Source organism: Cucurbita pepo, chromosome LG10 (genome assembly GCF_002806865.2).
Source record: "Cucurbita pepo subsp. pepo cultivar mu-cu-16 chromosome LG10, ASM280686v2, whole genome shotgun sequence".
In the NCBI taxonomy this organism is placed as follows: domain Eukaryota; kingdom Viridiplantae; phylum Streptophyta; class Magnoliopsida; order Cucurbitales; family Cucurbitaceae; genus Cucurbita; species Cucurbita pepo.
The window spans coordinates 600,606-623,146 of NC_036647.1; the positions used below are offsets into that span (position 1 = coordinate 600,606).

Genomic DNA, 22,541 nt, shown 5'->3' on the forward strand with positions numbered 1-22,541 from the left:
AATGTTAGGGAGAACGAAAATTTTGTATTGGGTTTAATTTATATATTGATATGTATTAAAAGAACAAGGGGTGTCCCCTTTTTGTTAATTGCTTGTATGTGAAGAAAGAAGGGTCCAATATTGGGCGTGTTGATGACGGGAGAAAGTTGAAAAGAGACACTTCCCAATTCTATATAGTACCCATTTCCACACCCAAATTGTAACCCATATTCCCAATGCAAATCTTCTGCACAAAAGCATTCCCACAAAGCCCTCTCTCTCACACACATTGCCATGATCCTAATTTTTCTTCTATTCTCTCTCACAGCCTCAGGTATTTCAACGTCAATGTGTAATCTTCCACTCTTTTTCTCTTTGTTATTCGTTTGTATATTGATCTTAGCATCGTTTCTAATGGCAGGAGTTGAATGTTTAGGCATTAATTATGGGCAAGTTGGCGATAATTTGCCACCCCCAGATAAAGTTCTTCAGCTCTTAACTTCACTTAAGATCTCAAAAGTGAGAATTTATGACACAAACCCTCAAATATTGGCTACATTTGCCAACTCCAAAACAGAGCTTATAGTCACCATAGAAAACGAGATGCTAACCCAACTCATGGATCCTCAACAAGCAGTCCAATGGGTAGCAACCCACATCAAGCCATACTTCCCAGCAGCCAGGATCACCGGAATCGCAGTCGGAAACGAGATATTCACCGGAAACGACACCGCTCTAATGGCGAACCTAGTCCCAGCAATGATCAGCATTCATGGAGCTTTAGCTCAACTAGGGCTAGGCTCATATGTTCATGTGTCAACTCCAACATCCTTGGCTGTTCTTGAGGAGTCCTTCCCGCCGTCAGCTGGGAGCTTCAAATCACAAGTGGCAACCTACATTTCACAGTTTTTGCAGTTCTTGTCAAGCACAAAAGCCCCGTTTTGGATCAATGCATACCCATATTTCGCTTATAAAGATAACCCTGATAAAATATCATTGGATTATGCTCTTTTAAACCCCATGTCTTACATGGTTGACCCTTCCACTAGGCTTAATTATGACAACATGCTGTATGCTCAAGTAGATGCTGTGATCTTCGCCATGGCAAGGCTTGGTTTTGATGGGATTGAGGTTAGGGTTTCAGAGACAGGATGGCCTTCAAAAGGAGACCTCGATGAAATTGGAGCCACAGCTCAAAATGCAGCCATTTACAATAGGAACTTGCTTAGAAGACAATTGGCCAATGAAGGAACCCCTCTTAGGCCAAATATGAGACTCGAAGTCTACCTTTTTGCTCTCTTTAATGAAGACATGAAGCCTGGACCAACCTCTGAACGAAACTATGGTCTCTACCAACCTGATGGAACCATGGCTTACAATGTCGGCCTCTCCGCGTTGCTGAGCTCCTCTTCTACCTCTTCCGCGTCCATCTCCCTGTCTTCTTCAGCCACCAAGGTACTTTTCTTCAAGTTTCATCCAAAAGATTTCGTATCAATAAAGTAAAAAAGACGATAACTTTCCTTACGTTTTCTACTTGATTCATTCCTTTACCATAGGAAAAATAAAGAAAGAAAGCTAAAAACTTTTTCTTTTGTAATGTTTCATTTTTTCTTTTTTTCAGACAACAACGACCGAATTCAAAAGCCTTGTTTATTGGATGTTCGTGTATTTGCTGATCAGCTTCAAGACTATTCTTACGAGACAACTATTTTAGACGAATTAGATCAGTGATAAAAGCAGTGTCAACGATTGAATTTGAACGTGAAAATTAAACCCATTGATTATTGAAGCAAGATAATTAAAACCCATCAACCATTTGATTAGCTTTAGTTTATTAGTGTCGATTTGATTCATGTGTAGCTATAAATTAAACTGTTCATTGTATAGCTCTCTATCTTATGTACGTAAAAACCACAAAGGCTTTGTAATTCCATGCCACTCGTTGAATGTTATATTATTTAGTAATATTACAACCTTGTTTTCCTCACATCTTTTGTCTTACACAAAGAATAATTAATTTTGGAAAAGATAAGAAAAGAAATGACAAGGAATCCACATGCACTTGGGTCGCTTACTTTTCCTTCCTCTTTCTCGATGATAAGATGATAAATGATTCGACGTTCGTTCAAAATTTGTACTTAAAATATCATTAAAAATGTTTCTCGTATATCTGATGTAATGGGTGATGTCGTTATACGTACACTGTATCATCTTATTAAATAATCGGTCGGGATAGAATGCGCGTAGACTATAAGGTATTAATTTTATTTATAAAAAAAANAAAAAAAAAAAAAAAAAAAAAAAAAAAAAAAAAAAAAAAAAACAATTAAAGTGTAAAGTTAAAAAATTTGATTTGTCAGTTTTTATTATCTTGAGCAGACAAATGGTCGGCCAAAGGTTTGTTTCTTTGGCAAACCCTAACCGTCAGCAAGGGTTCATTTTGGGTATCTTTTTCTTTTCTCAATTTGTATAAAAACCTCTCCTTTGTGAACACCCCATTACCAATTGGTTCAAAAAAAACACACAAAAAAGGAACCCTTTTTTATTTTATTTTATTTTATTTATTTATTTATTTATTTCTTTTACCACTATGACAGAAGATTCCCAATAAAGATATTATTGTTTTTTTTTTTTTTTTACGATGAAAAAGACATTCAAAAAAGGGAGGTTGTGAGAGACTTTTCTTTTTTTAAAAAAAAAAAAAAGAAAAAAATTGGATTTTCAAGTAGCTGATGAGTCATCCTAGTGGATTGTAGCGTCAGATTTTGGGGTCCCATTTTTACACAAATCAGCATGTGCTTCTGTGTACGTTTTAGAGAGAGAGAGAGAAAGATTCAGGCGGTGCCAAATACAGTCATTGCCACTCCAACACGACCATCATGTTAAGCTTTTCAATATTTAGCTCGGACCAAAGTTTTTAAAATTGTTCGAGTGCTCTAGAGAAAGAAGTTTTAAGAGGAGATTCTATAGTATACTTTGTTCAAGTGAAGGGTAGTCACATAGTTTGTAAAGGGTCGTGGTTTCTAACAAAGCATTCCAATTTGATCGAAATTTTTAGGATTTGAGGCCAACTAACCGTTCCGTGATAATGCCTTAGCGATCATGATTTACAATAAATTTTAATATTTGTTTAGACCCATTTTATTCTTTTTGATGATGAAAAGATAAAGAAAAGGAAACATTATGAATTAAATTAATGAAGATGTGTTTGTGCGACGTTAATGATAGTTAAATAGAGGCATAGAGGTGGATATATGACGGTGTTGAACTAATAATTAAAGTTTTTTTTAATTAATTAATTATTATTTTTGAGTGGGGAGGGGAGGGGGTTTGCCTCCAATATCTTGAAACATAAAATATTATATACACTAACTGAAACTAGCAAAAGGGAAAAGGTTATTCATGATGACAAGGAAAAATCTTCCATTTTTTTTTTTTTTTAATGAAGAAGAAAAAAAATTGTGTGTTTTTAAATAAAATTGGAATTTATTCTATTTTATGTTTTTCAATTTACTTTTTATTTAATTAATAGGGAGTTGGAGCTAGAGTTTGTTAATTCAAATATCAAATCAACTAAAAATAATTAGAGTTTTGGATTTCAAAATCTTATAATATCATTTTATTTATTTATTATATTATATATTAAATATTCGTGAGTCTCGTGTTATTATTCAAATTTGCTTTCGAAGTAGGTGGTGGCAATATAAAAAAATTAATAATTTATTGGATAACCTTTTTCAAAAACACGTCACATTATTTTTAAATTTTATTTAGGTTGAAATAATCGATGATATATATCGATGTATATTGTAAGTAGTTGTATTATACTTTATTTATAATCATTCTTTTATGTATAAATGTATGGATTTCCAATATGATGATGGTTTGAGTATAGTAAATCATGATTAGACGTTGCTTTCGTCTTTAATTATGCCTGTAATCGGCATAATTAGATGGAGAAAAAGTGATATTATCTTTCACAAAAGGAAGCTTGTAATCTAATCCTAATAGGTATTGCTGTTTACTTTTTACTATTTAAGTGTTATTTATAGCCTATTTAAGTTTTTTTTTTAGTGCACACAGCCCACTTTTTTAAAGGAAATTATCGACTCAATTTAACAAATGTCTATTAAATACAAAATTTAAAGATTAAAGATAAAATTTTAAGTATAGAGACATAAAAAAAAAGCAACCCTAACGATTGAGAAACTAGACTTACCATTTAACCGTACGGTTGATTTCACTTCGTTTCTATAGATAGAGGTTTCTACACCCTTATAAGGAATGCTTCGTTCCCCTCTCCAACCGATGTAGGATCTCACAATCCACTCCCCTTGAGGACCCAGCATCCTCGTTAGCACACTGCTCGGTGTCCGACTCTAATATCATTTATAATAGCTCAAGCCCACCACTAACAGATATTGTCTGTTTTAGTCCGTTATATATCGTCATCAGCCTCACAGTTTTAAAATGGGTTTGCTAGGGAGAAGTTTACACACCCTTAACAAAGAACGTTTCATTCTTCCCTCTCAATAATAGAAGTATATATTGGTACTAGCCCAAAAAAGAAATCTTAAAAAGCACTATANGTTTTTTTTTTTTTTTTACGATGAAAAAGACATTCAAAAAAGGGAGGTTGTGAGAGACTTTTCTTTTTTTAAAAAAAAAAAAAAGAAAAAAATTGGATTTTCAAGTAGCTGATGAGTCATCCTAGTGGATTGTAGCGTCAGATTTTGGGGTCCCATTTTTACACAAATCAGCATGTGCTTCTGTGTACGTTTTAGAGAGAGAGAGAGAAAGATTCAGGCGGTGCCAAATACAGTCATTGCCACTCCAACACGACCATCATGTTAAGCTTTTCAATATTTAGCTCGGACCAAAGTTTTTAAAATTGTTCGAGTGCTCTAGAGAAAGAAGTTTTAAGAGGAGATTCTATAGTATACTTTGTTCAAGTGAAGGGTAGTCACATAGTTTGTAAAGGGTCGTGGTTTCTAACAAAGCATTCCAATTTGATCGAAATTTTTAGGATTTGAGGCCAACTAACCGTTCCGTGATAATGCCTTAGCGATCATGATTTACAATAAATTTTAATATTTGTTTAGACCCATTTTATTCTTTTTGATGATGAAAAGATAAAGAAAAGGAAACATTATGAATTAAATTAATGAAGATGTGTTTGTGCGACGTTAATGATAGTTAAATAGAGGCATAGAGGTGGATATATGACGGTGTTGAACTAATAATTAAAGTTTTTTTTAATTAATTAATTATTATTTTTGAGTGGGGAGGGGAGGGGGTTTGCCTCCAATATCTTGAAACATAAAATATTATATACACTAACTGAAACTAGCAAAAGGGAAAAGGTTATTCATGATGACAAGGAAAAATCTTCCATTTTTTTTTTTTTTTAATGAAGAAGAAAAAAAATTGTGTGTTTTTAAATAAAATTGGAATTTATTCTATTTTATGTTTTTCAATTTACTTTTTATTTAATTAATAGGGAGTTGGAGCTAGAGTTTGTTAATTCAAATATCAAATCAACTAAAAATAATTAGAGTTTTGGATTTCAAAATCTTATAATATCATTTTATTTATTTATTATATTATATATTAAATATTCGTGAGTCTCGTGTTATTATTCAAATTTGCTTTCGAAGTAGGTGGTGGCAATATAAAAAAATTAATAATTTATTGGATAACCTTTTTCAAAAACACGTCACATTATTTTTAAATTTTATTTAGGTTGAAATAATCGATGATATATATCGATGTATATTGTAAGTAGTTGTATTATACTTTATTTATAATCATTCTTTTATGTATAAATGTATGGATTTCCAATATGATGATGGTTTGAGTATAGTAAATCATGATTAGACGTTGCTTTCGTCTTTAATTATGCCTGTAATCGGCATAATTAGATGGAGAAAAAGTGATATTATCTTTCACAAAAGGAAGCTTGTAATCTAATCCTAATAGGTATTGCTGTTTACTTTTTACTATTTAAGTGTTATTTATAGCCTATTTAAGTTTTTTTTTTAGTGCACACAGCCCACTTTTTTAAAGGAAATTATCGACTCAATTTAACAAATGTCTATTAAATACAAAATTTAAAGATTAAAGATAAAATTTTAAGTATAGAGACATAAAAAAAAAGCAACCCTAACGATTGAGAAACTAGACTTACCATTTAACCGTACGGTTGATTTCACTTCGTTTCTATAGATAGAGGTTTCTACACCCTTATAAGGAATGCTTCGTTCCCCTCTCCAACCGATGTAGGATCTCACAATCCACTCCCCTTGAGGACCCAGCATCCTCGTTAGCACACTGCTCGGTGTCCGACTCTAATATCATTTATAATAGCTCAAGCCCACCACTAACAGATATTGTCTGTTTTAGTCCGTTATATATCGTCATCAGCCTCACAGTTTTAAAATGGGTTTGCTAGGGAGAAGTTTACACACCCTTAACAAAGAACGTTTCATTCTTCCCTCTCAATAATAGAAGTATATATTGGTACTAGCCCAAAAAAGAAATCTTAAAAAGCACTATAATGAGAAGCCAACACAAACTCACCCCACCTTGAAATAAAATACCCTAAAAATATAATTGCACAGCTAGCAGATTAGAGCTGATGTCCAAAAGCAGCGTCAGAAAGAACACACTCATACCTGGAAATCAAGAAACATCACAGCAGCAAGAGCATGAAGATGACAGAAATCGACAACTTCTTTGTGCTTTAAGAAACTTAAATTTGTCATCACATTCCTCATCTTTTCTATCTTATTGTTATTGCTAAGACATGATCATGATAATGCTACTTGCTCATGCGTGCCTTTTATCCATCAATAATAGGTGTCTGTCAAATCTCACATCTATCCACAATAGATACTTGTCACATCAGTTCTGCATTTTGATTTGACAGAAATGTAAATCTCCCACATCTATCAGATATCAAGAACAATTTCATTAATAAAAAGTAGTTCATCATCAGTCTCACATCTACTCATTACTAAGCACAGCTTTCCACACTCAAGTCTCTGAGAATTCAATGATAATGAGACCTTGAACTGAGCACGGAATTTTTATGGGGCCAAAGGTTGTTGATCAATTTAATCTACTATGGTACCAGTAAGTTATAAATTGTTGAGTGGAACACAATTCAATACTTTTTCTTGTAGCACAACACACCAAACAAGCATACACATATAAGAAGAAGGCTGCTGAGAGGGATAAGTGGGGCACTTGTGTGTACCTTCAATGCCGTAATTGACTTCCATAGTCGGCATTGAACTTTTCATACCGGGGAGCATCCAAATGAGCAGATGGCCGCGTGTTTCGTAAGGCAATCTCTATGTCGGAGGCTGTGATTGGTCCAATTTTTGGCAACTCTGCGGTCATGAAGAGTTATTATGTCAGTTGTTTGCAGGATGGTACAGAGAAGAGAACTGATCAACCCATGTTCAAGACCATGGTGCTTAAATGTATTTCATTGGATTTTAATTTATAGATTACACTGAGAATTCTGATAATCGAGATTGCAGGAGCCAAAGGCTTGGACGGCTTCCTCCATAGATTCAAGGAGAATATCAAGGTTACTAGAGAAGTCTACAGAAGGGGACTTTTGAAAGAATAGATCCATGCAATGAACCGAATAAGAAAAAAAATAGCGATGCGTTTAAAATGTTCAATACCTTCTTCAGGCACTACTCCCTGTTGTTCTTCGGGCAACTCTTTTTGCTGTTCCTCAAGTTGAGCCATTAAGCGGCGTAGTGGCTGCATAGCAGCCTCTTTGCACACTAATCGAATATCAGAACCTGAATAGCCTTCTGTTCTTTCCATCAATATATCATAAGGAAGTTCCTCAACTCCAGATTGAGGAAGAAGTTCTTCAAACATAGCTTTTCTAGCTTCTGGTTCTGGCAGAGGCACAAGTATCTTTTATACAAGGGTCAAAGGAGAATCACTTGGGGATATAATCATTCAAATGCGGTTGATACTCATCAAGCTATCATGCAGATGGAAGTTCTAAGCCAAAATAAGTCTTAAATTAGAATATTGTAGCAGTTTCTGAATCAAAATCCTTTTATTCAAGTTACTGATTTTTTCCCCTAGATTCAAGCTCCTTTTACCAAGTTATGGAATGTCGAAGCATGCATAAAAAGAGGCAATATGATTATGGTTCTTTTCATAATGAAGCATATATGCAATTTTTGAGTTTGGAAAGAACATAGATAATCTCATTGTTTCGTTCAGGGGAAAAAACTCAAGACCTAAGTTCCAAAAGCAAAAATTTGTGGTGTAAAACTCTTCTCTTACGAGTAGCCATAAAATGACTTAAATTTTGAGGAATTGTGATATAGATGGCAGTGAGCAGAATTAACGACTTTTTTGGGGCTGTGACTCAAGAAGCGGTTGGTAATCAGTTCTATCATCGTAAAGACACTATAAGCTATTGACCACTGTTCTAATTATTCTATCAAAACAAAGACTGCAATGATAAGAGGATACTCTCTTTTCTAAACGACGAAGCATGGCTGCATCCAGTTCCCAGGGAAGATTCGTCGCCGCCAAAACGAAGACTAGTTCATCTGTCTGCATCAACCCATCCATCTGCAATCCAATCGGACAATCAATATTTGGATGGGTCACAATTAGACAGAAAAGACTAACGTGATTTCTAAACAGGTTGACTACACAGATTTCTACAATAAGATGGCTGGAATCTTGGTATGCATTGGGAAACGATGATAAAAGATGCAAAAGAATTCCAATACGGTTGGCTTACATAACAAATGGAAGCTACAGAGTTAACTTGTGATCATTTAAGTAATAGTATTTTAATAAATAACAAACAGCTAAGTTATCGTTCTTGAGCAAGAACCCAAACTTGGGAAGGGTTCAAATATGAGCATGTGAACTGTATCAGCCCAAGTCACAGCCAGCAAACATTGTCCTTTTGGATTTTTGCTTCTTTGGGCTCTCTCAAGGTTTTAAAATGCGTCCTCCAGGAAGAGGTTTTCACACCCTTACAAGGAATGTTTCGTTCCCCTCTCCAACCGATGTGGGATCTTATAATCCACCCCCTTGAGGGTCGAGCATCCTCGCTGGCACACCGCCCGGTAACTTGACTCTGATACCATTTGTAACAGCCCAAGTCCAAAGGTTTTAAAAAGTGTCCTCTAGGGAGAGATTTCCACACATTTTATAAGGAATGTTTCGTTCCTCTCTCCAACTGATGTGTGATATCACATGAACTCTCTTTGAAAGAAGTATAACGATCAGGGATGCTACACAGAATAACTGCTTATGATATTATTCTATTGAACAAAGATAGGACCTGGATAAGCAACTCTGTTTTCAGACGCCTACTAGCTTCATGTTCACTGCGTCCTTCACCACGATGACTAATAATTGCATCAATTTCATCTAGAAATATAGTAGATGGTGCATGATGCCTAGCAAGCTCAAATAAGACCTTGATGGATTTCTCCGAATCACCTATTAAAGAAATTGAAGCAGAGAAATTTATGAAACAAATGAAGTGATTAAGAAAGAAGATCATCAGTTCAATTTCAGAAATTAATAGCAGAGCAATGAAATTAAATGACACCGCTCCTAAAAGAGAATGATGCTGGACCATTAATGAGACTTTGATTTTACCATTTAAAAAAAAGTTATGGCCACGACAATGGCTAATCTTTATTTCCGAAGACTTGTAAGTACAGGATGTTGATAGTTTAAACACGTAAAAGAATATTATGTTTATTTGATTCAAAAGGAGACAGATCACGTGTTTCAAATTTATTACAAGTTCAAATGTTGACTATAGAAACTGAGAAAGAATAAAACATATTCATGGATGTACTCCTACCTCGCCACTTGCTCACCACAGATGATGCTGAAATATTGAAAAATGTTGTCTTGCACTCAGTTGCAACAGCTTTTGCAAGCATGGTCTGAATAATGAACATGAAAGGTTATCTAAATAAGGAAAAATAGACCATAAGACCTTCATTACAGCTCAATTAGCAATATACGAAAACTCCAAAAAAAAAAATGATAAGGTGACCATAACAAAAAAAAAACTGAAAAAGTGACGAACACTGGAATACACTTTCTCTCAACTTACAAGAAATATCCAAAATTTCTCGAGGAATTACAAGGAAGGCTGTTTAAGCTTCCATTGCAGAATGCCAAAAAAATGATTTTACAAGCTAATTCACAAAGCTTGTATTAGATAATGATTCGCAGAAACATGGATTTCCGCAAAGCAATAACTTTATGGATAGTTCATTTGTGTTTATGGGAATTTATAAAGGAACAGATTTTTACTGAAGTATCATCTCAATTGTACTGACAATGACTACAGCCGAATATTAGACTTAGCTTTTAAAACAAAATATTTCAACTAAAACCTACATACCTTTCCCGTTCCAGGAGGGCCAAAGAGGAGGATGCCTTTCCATGGAGATAGAAGACCCCGAAAATATCTATGAAGGAGATATGTGAGTTTAAGAATGGCTCACGAGACGATTTTAGTAGAAATGCAANAAAAAAAAAAAAAAAAAAAAAAAAAAAAAAAGTACCAAAAGGGATTGTTGGGATTGAGTCCCACCTTGGCTAATTTAGGGAATGATCATGGGATACATCTCCATTGGTATGAGGTCTTTTGGGGAAGCCCAAAGAAAAGCCATGAGAGCTTATGCTCAAAGTGGACAATATCATACCAAAGGGTTGTAGTGCAAAATTGCATTCGTAAATTCCATACAAGGTATATGTTTTTTGGTTCAACGTTACAACCAACAAATTTATATCAACCATCAGTAGAGCAGTAAATAGGAAAGCCCAATGTCTATATATAATTATTTTCTTAGTTCAACAAATGTTTTTCTTTACAACAGTAGTAAGGATGAGAACTTGAACCTTCCACCTCAAGTGAAAGAGTAGATGCTAAACTATGATCAAATAATCCATAGTATTGAAAAAAAAACTCACTTGGGGTATTTTATTGGCATGACCACTGCTTCCTTAAGTAAGCATTTGGCATGTTCTAAACCCTTGATGCTTTCCCACTTAATATCTGGATTTCCACGTATTATATCCCTGAATAAAGCAGTGTAGGACAGTAAGGAGGCCTGAAAAAATTGTTGATATAATGATAATGTATTGGCTAAGAAATCCATATGTTTTCAATCATTAAAGATAATCTCAATTGATGTATAGCACTTTGTCAGTTACCTAGCAATGCTTTCAGCTAAGTTGCGCATTTCTGTAGATTCCAATGGAGGAAGCAAAGGCTTCTGTCTGACAAGGTAAAAAATAATAATGATGATGATTAGGTACGCTACAAAATCACAGGAAATAACTAATCCTTAAGACAAAAACACATTTCAATTCAAATATGCAATTCTGGTATAATTTTGGTGAATGAACATTTACTCCAGCTAATTCACAAAGAAACTTTGTGTTGAAGTACTATAGATCTTCACTATGACTACACCTTGGACGCTCACAACTTTTTTGTTCGACACTTGAGGATTCTATTGACATAACTAAGTTAAGATAAGGGCAGGGCTCTGATACCACTAATTGGAAGAAGAAACCTCCACAATTATATGATATTGTTCACTTTAAGCTTAAATTCTCATGTCTTTGCTTTTGATTCTTCCAAAATGCCTCATGCCAATAGAGATAGTGTCCCTTGTATACTCATGATCTTCTCCTTAATTGGCCATGTGGGACTCCAACAATCCTCGACACAACTAAGCTAATGTGTTTTCCACAGTGAAAAGAATAATATAACTGCTAAAGAAATTGATAGAGACAACTCACATAGTCACCGTATTACGGTTGGGCACAGCACCAGGAGCCGAACTTGAGCCACTCTGCTACAAAACAATTGACGAGGACAATTTGATGGAATCATCAGCACTTTACCAACCCATGCATCCCAGATCAGTCAACTATTGTCACAACTGAATAGTCAAATGCATTACCTGCAACCGGAACTGCTCGTATATGGCCAATTCAGGCCCATGCGCAGTTCCATTTGCCGCTGTGCCCAATGTACTCTCGTTTTTCAAAGCCGCATCAGAGGCTTCACCATTCCGGGACTTCGACTCCTTCTTTCTCCCAAATGTGGAATCATAGAACCTCTTGAAATCCTACAAGAAGAACGTTTAGTTTACCAATATTATACACAGTTCGCCAAAATTCAGATTCTACTCCAGCCAAAAAAGAAGAAGAAAGAACAATACACAGCAGCGGTTGCACCACATGCCTGACACAAACCGATTAGAAATGATCAAAAGTAAAATTAAAACCGATGAGGAAACTAGGGAAGGTAGAACAGCTTTGACTTCCTTTTTCTAAATCTAAGACTTCCTCAACCAAGACACACAAGGCCAGTCTAGACCTGAGGCTGAATTAAAAATTAAGCAAAATACAGCTCCTACAACCTCTGGATCAACACATTATTCACTGATTTCTGTCTTTTTCCTCCTAAGCAGCAAAACAAATTAGTTAAAAGAGGAAGGTAAGCAATGCCTGGAACGTCCAACGAGTTGCAGCAGCAGCAGCATCGTCCTCGCCGGCCATTGCTGCAATTGATTCCGATAAGGTGAAAGAGGAGAGATTCGAATGCTGCAACAATGGAGGAACAGTCCCTCCCCCTCAACCCAACCCCGCGGCTTTTCTCACTTAAAAGTAAACTGTAATTACAGGGGATTGTCGCGGTTTTTTCAGATAATTGTGGCGGTAAAAAACAAGTTTTACCTATGCAGTTATTAGACAATAATTAAATTAAATGTTTAAATCATATTAAACATAAAATTAGTTAATTATTTTTAAATAATTCGGTTGGACTCTCAGAGGACGAATTGTTGCTCGCTTGTTAAATAATTTTTTCTTAACAAATAAATAAATATAAAATTTAGTTCACACTCACCAATAAGCGTTGATTAACAGCTCAGAAAGTCTAACTTCCATTATAAATTATTAGGCGATTTTGTTGTCACAATTATTAAATTAATTTTTTAAATTATGAACTAATCAATAATGTGGTATTAAACAACTTAAATTATAATTATTGTTATTTAATAAGAATCTAACCCTTATATCAATATATATAAATAAGAATTTAATTGAAAGTTAAAATATATTTAATATCGCTAAAATAAAATAATTTAATAAATTTTATTTTCTAATACAAATATACAAAATTCAATTTGAATGACAGAACTAGTTTCTTCCACCATTACCGAGCTTTAAAACTTGTATTAAATATATTGAATAATAATAATAATAAATCATAAATTATGGCTATAGCTAATAACTAGACCTAATTAATTCCATAAACACTCGATTAATTAGAGTTTGAATACAGTTTTGAAATTTTCCTATGAAAATATTTGTTCACGATTAATTAAAGAAATTACAAACACTAAACCCGAAGGCTACATTAGTCTGGCCGTGCGGCCCAAATGTGGAAGTTTTGGGCCTTCAATCATATATGACGGCCGAAGCCAGCATAGCCCAGATGTGATTGTTTGGGCCATTCACTTCATAGTTCATACGGCCCATTATCTAATAGGACTGCATTTTTCCGATTCACTCGAAAATTTTAGTTCTATCACACATATTGTCTTCTTTAGGCTTTCATTTTTTAGCTTCCTTCTTTAAAACGCGTCTGCNTCTTGTCAACTTGGACAACTTCTCACGATCTTTGTCCCGCATATCACTAGGAAGATTGGGATCTTTACAAAAGGCTTTCTATCTAAATCAAGCTTTCGTCTCAATTCATATTTAGCCGCGAGCAATCTACGTTTGTGATCTCGTGTATATTTAGCTTCTCCTCTTACTGAGTTTCCCCCTCATCTTTTTGCAAAAAGCCGCTCCACGGTGGTAAAGTCTCATCTTGTGTGTTGGCCGAAGTGACAATAGTCACATTGAACCCTATAATATGCAGATTATTGAGAGTGAGTCCCACATTGGTTAATTTAGAGAATGATCATGGATTTATAAGGGAATAATACTATCTTCATTAGTATGAGGTTTTTTGGGAAAGCCCAAAACAAAGCCATCCGCTCAAAGTGGACATAAAAGTATACGTCATACAATTAACTTAAATTAATTTTTTAGGTTAAAGGGTTGAGTATCAATGGGATGTGGAGCTAAGCTTATGTTCCTGAAAATGGTTAGTAAATGAAGCAAAAGTACCCCCAAGTTTACGAAACTGGCAGACAGAAGGGGCTGTTTTTTTTACTGCCTTCAACTTCATGACCTCACAAAAATCAACAAAGTCAGCAAATGGAATGTTTTTTCGATTAGTTTAAGAAAAATTTATGTAATTAATGGGAGTTGGTGCAGAAATTTGCAAAAAGATTGTGCGCTAATTTCAACGTAAATTAAATATGATTTAATTATTTTAAATGAAACCGGAATTGACCCTTTCTTCTAACTTTATTTTATTTTTTATATATCAATAATCGTCAAGATATTATAATTAAAAAATTAAATCACTATAAATTTAAGATTATGAACATCAAATCGTTACATTTTTTTAATATGTGGAGACCAAATTCTATCTTTAAAAAGAAAAATAAGATTAAGGTTTGGTTACCTACTCCTTGAAAGATATCAAAACATGTTGAATTTTTTGACAAACATAAATAATATTCTATTATTAGTTGTGTTTGAAAAGGACATTTTACGTGTAAAAAGCTATCGACAAAGATTTAGGAATTATGTGTTTATAAGACCAAAATTAAATTTGTAGTAATCAAAGGCTACTGTTAGCAAATATTGTCCGTTATAACTCGTTACATATAACTATTAGTCTCACTGTTTTAAAATGCGTTTGTTAGAGAGAGACTTTCACACTTTATAAGAAATGTTTCGTTTTACTCTCCAACCGATATGAGATCTCACATTGTGGTAAAGTTTTGATTTTAAATAGAAGAAACAATATATTTAACGTAACGAACTATGCGTTGATATTAACCAGAAAAAAAAAAAAGACAAATAAAACCGGGCCTTCGATGTGACGGTACTTTATTATTTTGTTTGGTAATGTCGCATTATAATTATTAGTATATACGGAGTATTTTTGTATGTCACGTTGTGTAGATATGCTCATAGGCCATTTAAAGGAAACGGCCATACCATGCTTTGGATTCATGCCCTTTTTGAGTATGTGATGTTTGATGGTGTTTCTTTTGGTTTGGCATTATTTAACGTCGGCATCGAACCATATATAACCATAAATAAATAGCGAGAAATTATTTATTTTTATTTAAAATGTAAAATTTAGATGTGAATAATGCATTTAAAGAAGGTAGAAATAGGTGAGGCAGAATTAGAGTACGGATATACAGAGCAAAAAAGGGATGCAATGAAAATGGTCAATAGTTGTAAAACAACAAAAAATAGCAAATGTACGTAAAAATAGGTACCATAAATGTCCAGATTTTTGTAAATTTTATACAACCAAACCAATCAGACATTGATGTGAAAGATAAAAATGTCGTGTTATTCCAATTTAATTTCGGGTCTTCAAGCTTCTCTTCTACAACCACGTGCCTTTTTCCCATTGATCAAAAGTCCCATCCTACACGCACTCCACCAGACGTGTCTCTTCATCTTTATTATGGTGCCGAAATCTCTCTCCACCAGACGTGTTTTGAAATCGTGAGACTTACATGGGTACGTAATAGACTAAAGCGGATAATATCTGCTAAGGGTTGGTTTAAATTGTTACAAATAGTATCAAAGTTAAACACCGGACAACGTGCTAGCGAGAACATTAGCCCCTAGGAGAGTGGATGGTGGAAACATTTCTTATAAGGGTGAGAAAAACTTCATAATAGACGCGTTTTAAAATCGAGGCTAGCGGTGACACGTAATGGGCCAAAACAAACATTATATGCTAGCAGTGGGCTTGAGTTATCTACTTTGAATATAAGTTTTCCTGACTTTACTTTTGATTTTTCCAAAATGCTTTATACCAATAGATATCGAAATTCTCCCCTTGAACAAAGTACAGTATGGAGTCTCCCATTAGGCCCTCCTTCTCTTTGGAGCCCCTGAATTTGCTTCACAATTGAGTCGCTTGATTAGACTTTCAATACTTGCAACTTATTTATTCGACAATTTGAGATTCTATTGACATGGTTCAGTTAAGAGCGACTCTAATATTAAATTATTGAAACACAACTCTTTTGTGGAAAACACTCATAATTTTATTAAGACTAGTCAATAACAGATTACAAGACACTCCATAAAATCGAACGAATTTCTAACTAAAATAAAAAGAGTATAATAAATAATTCAATTATTTAATCTGATTCTACAAAATTAATTGGTATTTAATTTTGATGTGACATTGTTTTTATTTTAGATTTTTGATTTGATGTTTTTTCTTTATTTTTTGTTGGCGAAATGAATTTTAAATTAGATATGGTGTATTGATTTTTGTCAACATTTACCCTTGTATCGTTGACAGGTTGTGCCAGAGAAAAAAAGAAAGTAAATTGATAAATAATATCGACGCGACGTTTAGTAAATAAATAAATAAATAAATAAATAAATAAATAAATAAAATATATATATATATATATACAAACTCAAACGCAAGAGCTTTTTCTCATCATTTATAATTATTTTATTTTAGTTTAAAATTCATTAAAATTTCCCATAATAATATATTAAACAAAAACCTCGGTCAGGGGACATGTCTGAATGATGTCTGAAAAATTAGCAAAAAATTGTTAGGCTAGGTTTGGAACAGATTATATAGTTTTCATATTTCAAAATTGAAAATTTCTTTTATGAAAGTAAAATAATTTTAACAATTTAAAGATTCAGTGGACCGAGAACCCTAATATTTTGTATGATATTTGGAGGCAGAGACAAGTTGCTTAAAAGGCTGTTTCTGAAGAACAAAGATGGTTCCCCACACAAATAGATTGACCAAGAACAACACAGCCTATAATAAGAATTCACATGCACCAGTCTTGGTTTCTCTGTCGTCAAAACCTGTCTTTTTCTCTTCCTTCTTTTATTCATATTTATTCATTTTTATTCCAAAGAATAATTTTATTGATGATTATTAAGACGAGTTTGGTCAGAGTAGGAGAATGCTACCATTATAATTTGGTGCATTTAGGTGGAGAAAAAATAAGTATGGGATTTTTTAAATGGTTACAAATCGTTGATGTTAAAGGATAACCTAAAAACTGGTTTGGTCCTGGTTTTATTTATATGAAATAATTAAACTTCTAGCAATTTCTTCANTTTTTTTTTTTTTTTTTTTTTTTTTTTTTTTTTTTTTTTTTTTTTTTTTGTGTGTAAATTTATAATCTAGTTGTCTTCAATTTTAATTTGATTTACTAACAATTTTCTGAAATTATCTACGTTTTTAAATATTTCTAAAATTTCAACTAGCCTGTGGAAACAAAAATAATCTGGACTGTTTCACAATGATTTCCTTTTAATTTCTTATAATTTTTTTTTTTAAATTTATTCAAAGATTTTAAAAGTTATATCCAGAAATTATTTGTTTTATTCCTTATCCGAAACACCATAGAACTTGTCAGTTAAAAAAAACATATTTAGTATTGAAAAGTTAGGTGGGATATGAGAAAACGAAATCTAAATAGTAGATAAACCAAATATAGAAATTAATAAGAAATTTGTTTTTCTAAAAAAAAAAACAACAACAACGAATATGTTTGTTTTAAAAAGGATTACCACAAAACCTTTGTTTTTGTTTTTTTTTAATTAAGCTTAAACAATAATTCTACCGAGCTTTGTTACCTAATTTTTTTAATTTAAACTAATATTTTAAATACTAAAAATAAAATTATTTTTAGGAAAATCGAAATCATATTACTTAAATAAAATCAAGGGAACGACATTTAAAAATATAAATAAATAAATAAAAGCCAAATTATTGTCAAGGGTCATATCCTACCCTATTTTAGTTCAGATTGAAGGTAGAACAACATTGATGACAAGGTTTGGTAAGAATCGTAACTAAGTTGGAGAGGACTAGGTCGTCTCCGACTCTCATACTTGGTTGTTATAATAATAGTAATATTAATATCAATAAAAATAATAATAAGTTCAACAAAAAATAAAAAATAATACGATTTTTCATTTATTTGCAGATTGAACTAAGAGTCTGCCAACATATGTGAATATAAATATAATTTTGTCATTAAAATACAAGGGACGGATTAATTTTATTTTATTTTAGTTCATATACTTTCAAATATTTAAATTTTATATTTCTCATCTCAATTTTCGCTTAAATAATTAGAGGAACTTTGAATATATGTATTGTTATTACTAATGTTGTATTAAATTATAAAATTATCTTATTTTAATTATAGAACTAAATCAAACTTAAACATAATTTTCTTGTTTTCACTTAACAAAAGAATTTAATGAGCGTAGTTCAATAATAATTATTACGTATTTGATTAATAGAGGTTGGGTTATATAAATAATATTATTACGGACCAGAACGTCATCGAAGAGTTCCTTCGTCAACAAGAAAAAAAGCTTGAGTTGCCATTTATGGAACAGATTTATATAGTTAGGTCAACGAAACAAGTTTAAAACGCAGAATTTTGACTCTTTTCAAACGCACCGAGCCTGTTCTCAGCCAATCTGGTCTTAAACGCCGCCGTTTTGTATTCCCACCAGGTGAATTCCTTGTACAAGCTTTCTTCCCCCTCTGCTAAAACCTGCGACAATGGCTGAATCTTTTCACTCAACGGCGGCCCCCCAAAGTAAATCATCGAAACCCTCTCTTTGTCGGAATCCGCCACCACTTTGTGCTTCACGCTTTTGAATCTCCCGTTGGTCATCACCTGCAGCGCATCGCCGACATTGACAAAGAACGCCGTCGTATCTGGCGGCACTGAGACCCACACGCCGTCTCTCCGGCAGATTTGCAAGCCGGTTGAGTTGTTTGATCTTAACAAAGATATGATTTGTGGGTCTGTATGTTCCCCGAATCCGATCATGTTTCGTCCTCCAACATCTTGCATTTCTGGACACCACGGGTAGTGATTCACTCTGAAATAACAATCAGCTTTCTCGTCGTTTATAAGCCTGCTTATCGCATTTTTTGGCTCGATTTTTAATCCTTCTGTTATTAATTCCACCACTTCGCCGCTCAATTTCTTCACCGCCGTCACATACTCCGCCGCCACAGAGCTACAACAACATTAAAATTATCAGAACCAAAATCAAAATCTTAAAAAGGCTAAGAACAGAGGCTTGAACTCTGTAATTCCGAAACAGATTGCTTTAAATTTTGGCAACTCACAGGAAGGAATCGGACTGTTGGGAGAAAAGGGGGAGAGGATTAGCGTTGAGAAGGAGATATTCGATCCAGCCCTTATCGCCATTAGAGCCGATATTTTTGGAGCCATAGCCCAAAGGGTCAGGCGGGCGAGCTTTATCTTTCTCGGACTGAGAAAGCTTGAAAAAACAGAGGGATTCATCTTCGAGTTTGGTCATCAACTCAACGGGAACACGGTGGTTTACCAGCTTGAAGAACCCGAATTCTTCACAGGCTTTGACGACGTGGGACTTAGCGTTGGGGTCTGAAAGGTCAATTTCCGGAATATCGGCGGCGGAGGCGGCGGGTTTGCCCGTTGATCGGAGAAGAGAATATTTCTCCAAATCCAACGCTGGCTGAGATAGAACAACCATGGCGGCTTATAGAATCAAAGCGTTATGAACTTAAACACTTCATGTCCTTCGTTATTTATACCTTCGATGGGGACTCTGCCTCTACCTTCCTTTCGCAAACCATCAATAATTTAATCTTTCTTGACCAATCAAAAATTAGAATTAATAAAATTAATATTATTTTTATTGGAGCCGTATATTTTCCCATTCGTATTGTCACGTTTTTTAGAATGTGTAAAACATTATTTGTTCTTATTTGTTTTTTTATTTATTTAACTATAAGGTTCTATTTTAAAACATATTACCCAAAAACAAGAATTCTATTATTATTTCAATCTCGTTGTTTGTTATTTTACGTGTGCTCCTAAATAGCTGTAAATGGTTATAATTTTTTAATGCGTGGAATTTTTTTATTTTCAATTTTCACAAGAGAGCGATATTGCAATTATTGCTTTTTTTTTTTTTTTTTTTTTTTTTTAAAAAAAGGAAAATGCGTCCAATCATTGATATTATAACGGAAAATCAAAAGGTCAATTAGAGGAGATTTTTTAGGTCGTGAGATAAAAAAAAAAAATTGTTTTTTTTTTCTTTTCAAATTTTTAATTATGGTTGTGTTTTTTTAACAAACATAATAATCTATAAATAATGTTTTTATAAATTTCATTTTTAAAAAAATAAATGATAAATGATAATTAAAATGTATGAATTGCAATTAATTTTTAAAAATTGGGTGTGATTTTGCTGTCAATATCCCATTTAAAAAAAAAAAAAAAAAAAAAANGGATTTCTGCCTCTTTCGTGTGTGTGAAATAGAAGTAACATTTATTCAGGTAACCACAAATATTCAACAATTATTCACGTAACCACAAATGTGACGAAGACTTTATGAAGTAGAGATAAAAAGTTGAACCCCTTTCCTAAATTCAACTATAATAATTTAATAGAACAATAATACAAACATACTTTAATACCTAATTTAAGTGAAATACTTAAGCCATGGAGAATTAATGTAATAGAAAAAAGAAAAAAAAAAAGAATAATTATTAAAAAAAATTAAGTTTAAAAAAATAATAATAATAATGTCTATGGTTGCATGCTTTACAGTTAATATTGACTTCTCCAAAGAAACTGAATACATTGGAAACTATGGTCTAAGAGATTCAATATGAGCTTTTATCAAACAAGACAAACCTCTCCTCTACATAATAACTTTTTGGCTACAATTCATATGAAAATTTCCGCGTCTTCATATGTTTTTATCGTCAAACTGAACTAAACATTTTTATAACAAATGAATTTATTTTTATTTTTTAAAATTAGATAAATTTAATTGATTAAAATATTAGCATAAATTTCATAATTATAAATAAGTTGAATGATTTTAATTTTGTTAGAAAATCATTTCGGATCTAAATATCAATAAATATATTTTTTATTTTGTATTGTGAGATTACAGATTCAAATCTTGATATCAACTCGACGAAGACAAGAAAATAAAATGAAGCGTCGAGGACAAGCAAGAATTGGGCCCGAAATGAAAAAAAATAAGTGAATTTGTAGATTAAACAATAATAAAGAAGCTTTGAATCCAACGGCGGTCAACATTGGGTTATTGGTGTGCAGCCAGCAAAACATAAATTAGGTCATTTTTATTTGCTTGGGGGACAAGTTAGTGAAAATCAATGTCCAATGTTGGGTTTATTTCATCATTTTAGATTTTTTTAAATTTTAATTTTGGAATGAAAAGATTGAAGGTTGGACCTTTTTTCTAATACACAGACTTTATACCATATTTCATGACTTTAGTGAAAACGAATAACAAGAAAATTGAGAGAAAATAAATATAATTTTTTAGAACAAAAAAANTTAGAAAAAAAAAAAAAAAAATAAATAAAAAATAAAAAATAAAAAAAGCCAACATTTAGTTTGAGTGACCTTTCAATTATATGACATAATAAAGTTTTTGGATAAAAAGGCAAACTAATTTGAGGATATTTCTTTTAAGGAATATGGATTTATAAAAATAACAATTAAAATGGTTAAATCCATTTTTTTTTGTTTGATTTTTTTATTAATTATTAATTATTATTATTATTATATTTTATCGTACACATTTTTATTGGGCCTCTTTTTAGAATGAAAGAACAAGTATCCCCGACCAACTGCCGTACGGATAATGATAGGTTACAAGGGTTTGAATGGGAAGAAAATAAAACAAAGAAAATGGAGACCCGTGATCTATGATTTTCTTATTTACAATAATAATTTTCTTTATATTATTCGGTCACCTAATTTTATGTTTTAATTTTTATTTAACATTCTAACTAATTCATTTTTATTCCATAATCGGAAAACTGGGAATTACCAAATCAAGACACCGGAAGAATGACAACGCAGTTTGCGACGGACAGAGCAGACGCCGAGATCTACCAACGGCGACGCTCTCTTCAAGCAAAAATCTCAAGAACTTCTCGGTCGATTCTTTCTTCCTCGAGGCCTTCTCCCCTTAAACGACATCGTTGCGGTTGGCTACAATCGGACATCCGGTTTCATTTGGCTCAAGCAGCAAAAGAAAAAGGAGCGCCGGTTCGCCGCCATTGGACGAACTGTCATGTACGACACTGAGGTCACCGCCTTTGTCATCGAAGAGCGCCACCTCCGCCCTCTCCGTGAATAAGAAACTAACGAATGACCACTACTAGCAGATATTCTTCTCTTTGTGCTTTCATTTTCGAGATTCCCTTCAACATTTTTAAAACAGGTCTTGTAGGGAGATGTTTTCACATCTTTATAAAAACTGTTTCGTTCTCCTCTACGATCAATGTGGGATCTCATAATAAATATTAATCGAG

The 22,541-nt window shown here is 33.1% G+C and overlaps 3 protein-coding genes across 4 annotated transcripts; 1 reads left to right on the forward strand and 2 right to left on the reverse strand.

Annotated features, from left to right (window-relative positions):
* The first annotated feature begins 216 nt into the window (after positions 1-216).
* LOC111804146 (glucan endo-1,3-beta-glucosidase 11-like) lies at positions 217-1,949 on the forward strand. The gene is made up of 3 exons (XM_023688851.1): positions 217-313; positions 401-1,434; positions 1,601-1,949. The coding sequence occupies exons 1-3, from the start codon at positions 274-276 to the stop codon at positions 1,691-1,693; spliced, it is 1,167 nt and encodes a 388-aa protein (XP_023544619.1). The 5' UTR covers positions 217-273; the 3' UTR covers positions 1,694-1,949.
* A 4,976-nt stretch (positions 1,950-6,925) lies between these two features.
* On the reverse strand, positions 6,926-12,671 carry LOC111804385 (katanin p60 ATPase-containing subunit A-like 2). 2 transcript variants are annotated; one of them, XM_023689171.1, is made up of 11 exons: positions 12,532-12,671; positions 11,982-12,149; positions 11,818-11,870; positions 11,224-11,289; positions 10,981-11,088; positions 10,409-10,475; positions 9,857-9,941; positions 9,323-9,483; positions 8,494-8,595; positions 7,677-7,920; positions 6,926-7,373 (listed from the first exon to the last, which is right to left on the reverse strand). In XM_023689171.1, the coding sequence occupies exons 1-11, from the start codon at positions 12,580-12,582 to the stop codon at positions 7,240-7,242; spliced, it is 1,239 nt and encodes a 412-aa protein (XP_023544939.1). In that variant the 5' UTR covers positions 12,583-12,671; the 3' UTR covers positions 6,926-7,239. The 2 variants fall into 2 exon arrangements, with proteins under 2 accessions (XP_023544939.1, XP_023544938.1); XM_023689170.1 differs by having other exon boundaries at positions 11,818-11,873.
* A 5,922-nt stretch (positions 12,672-18,593) lies between these two features.
* LOC111804480 (gibberellin 2-beta-dioxygenase) lies at positions 18,594-19,710 on the reverse strand. Its single transcript, XM_023689303.1, has 2 exons — positions 19,322-19,710; positions 18,594-19,209 (listed from the first exon to the last, which is right to left on the reverse strand). Exons 1-2 carry the CDS (start codon positions 19,708-19,710, stop codon positions 18,603-18,605), a joined length of 996 nt encoding a protein of 331 aa, XP_023545071.1. The 3' UTR covers positions 18,594-18,602.
* Positions 19,711-22,541: the final 2,831 nt, after the last annotated feature.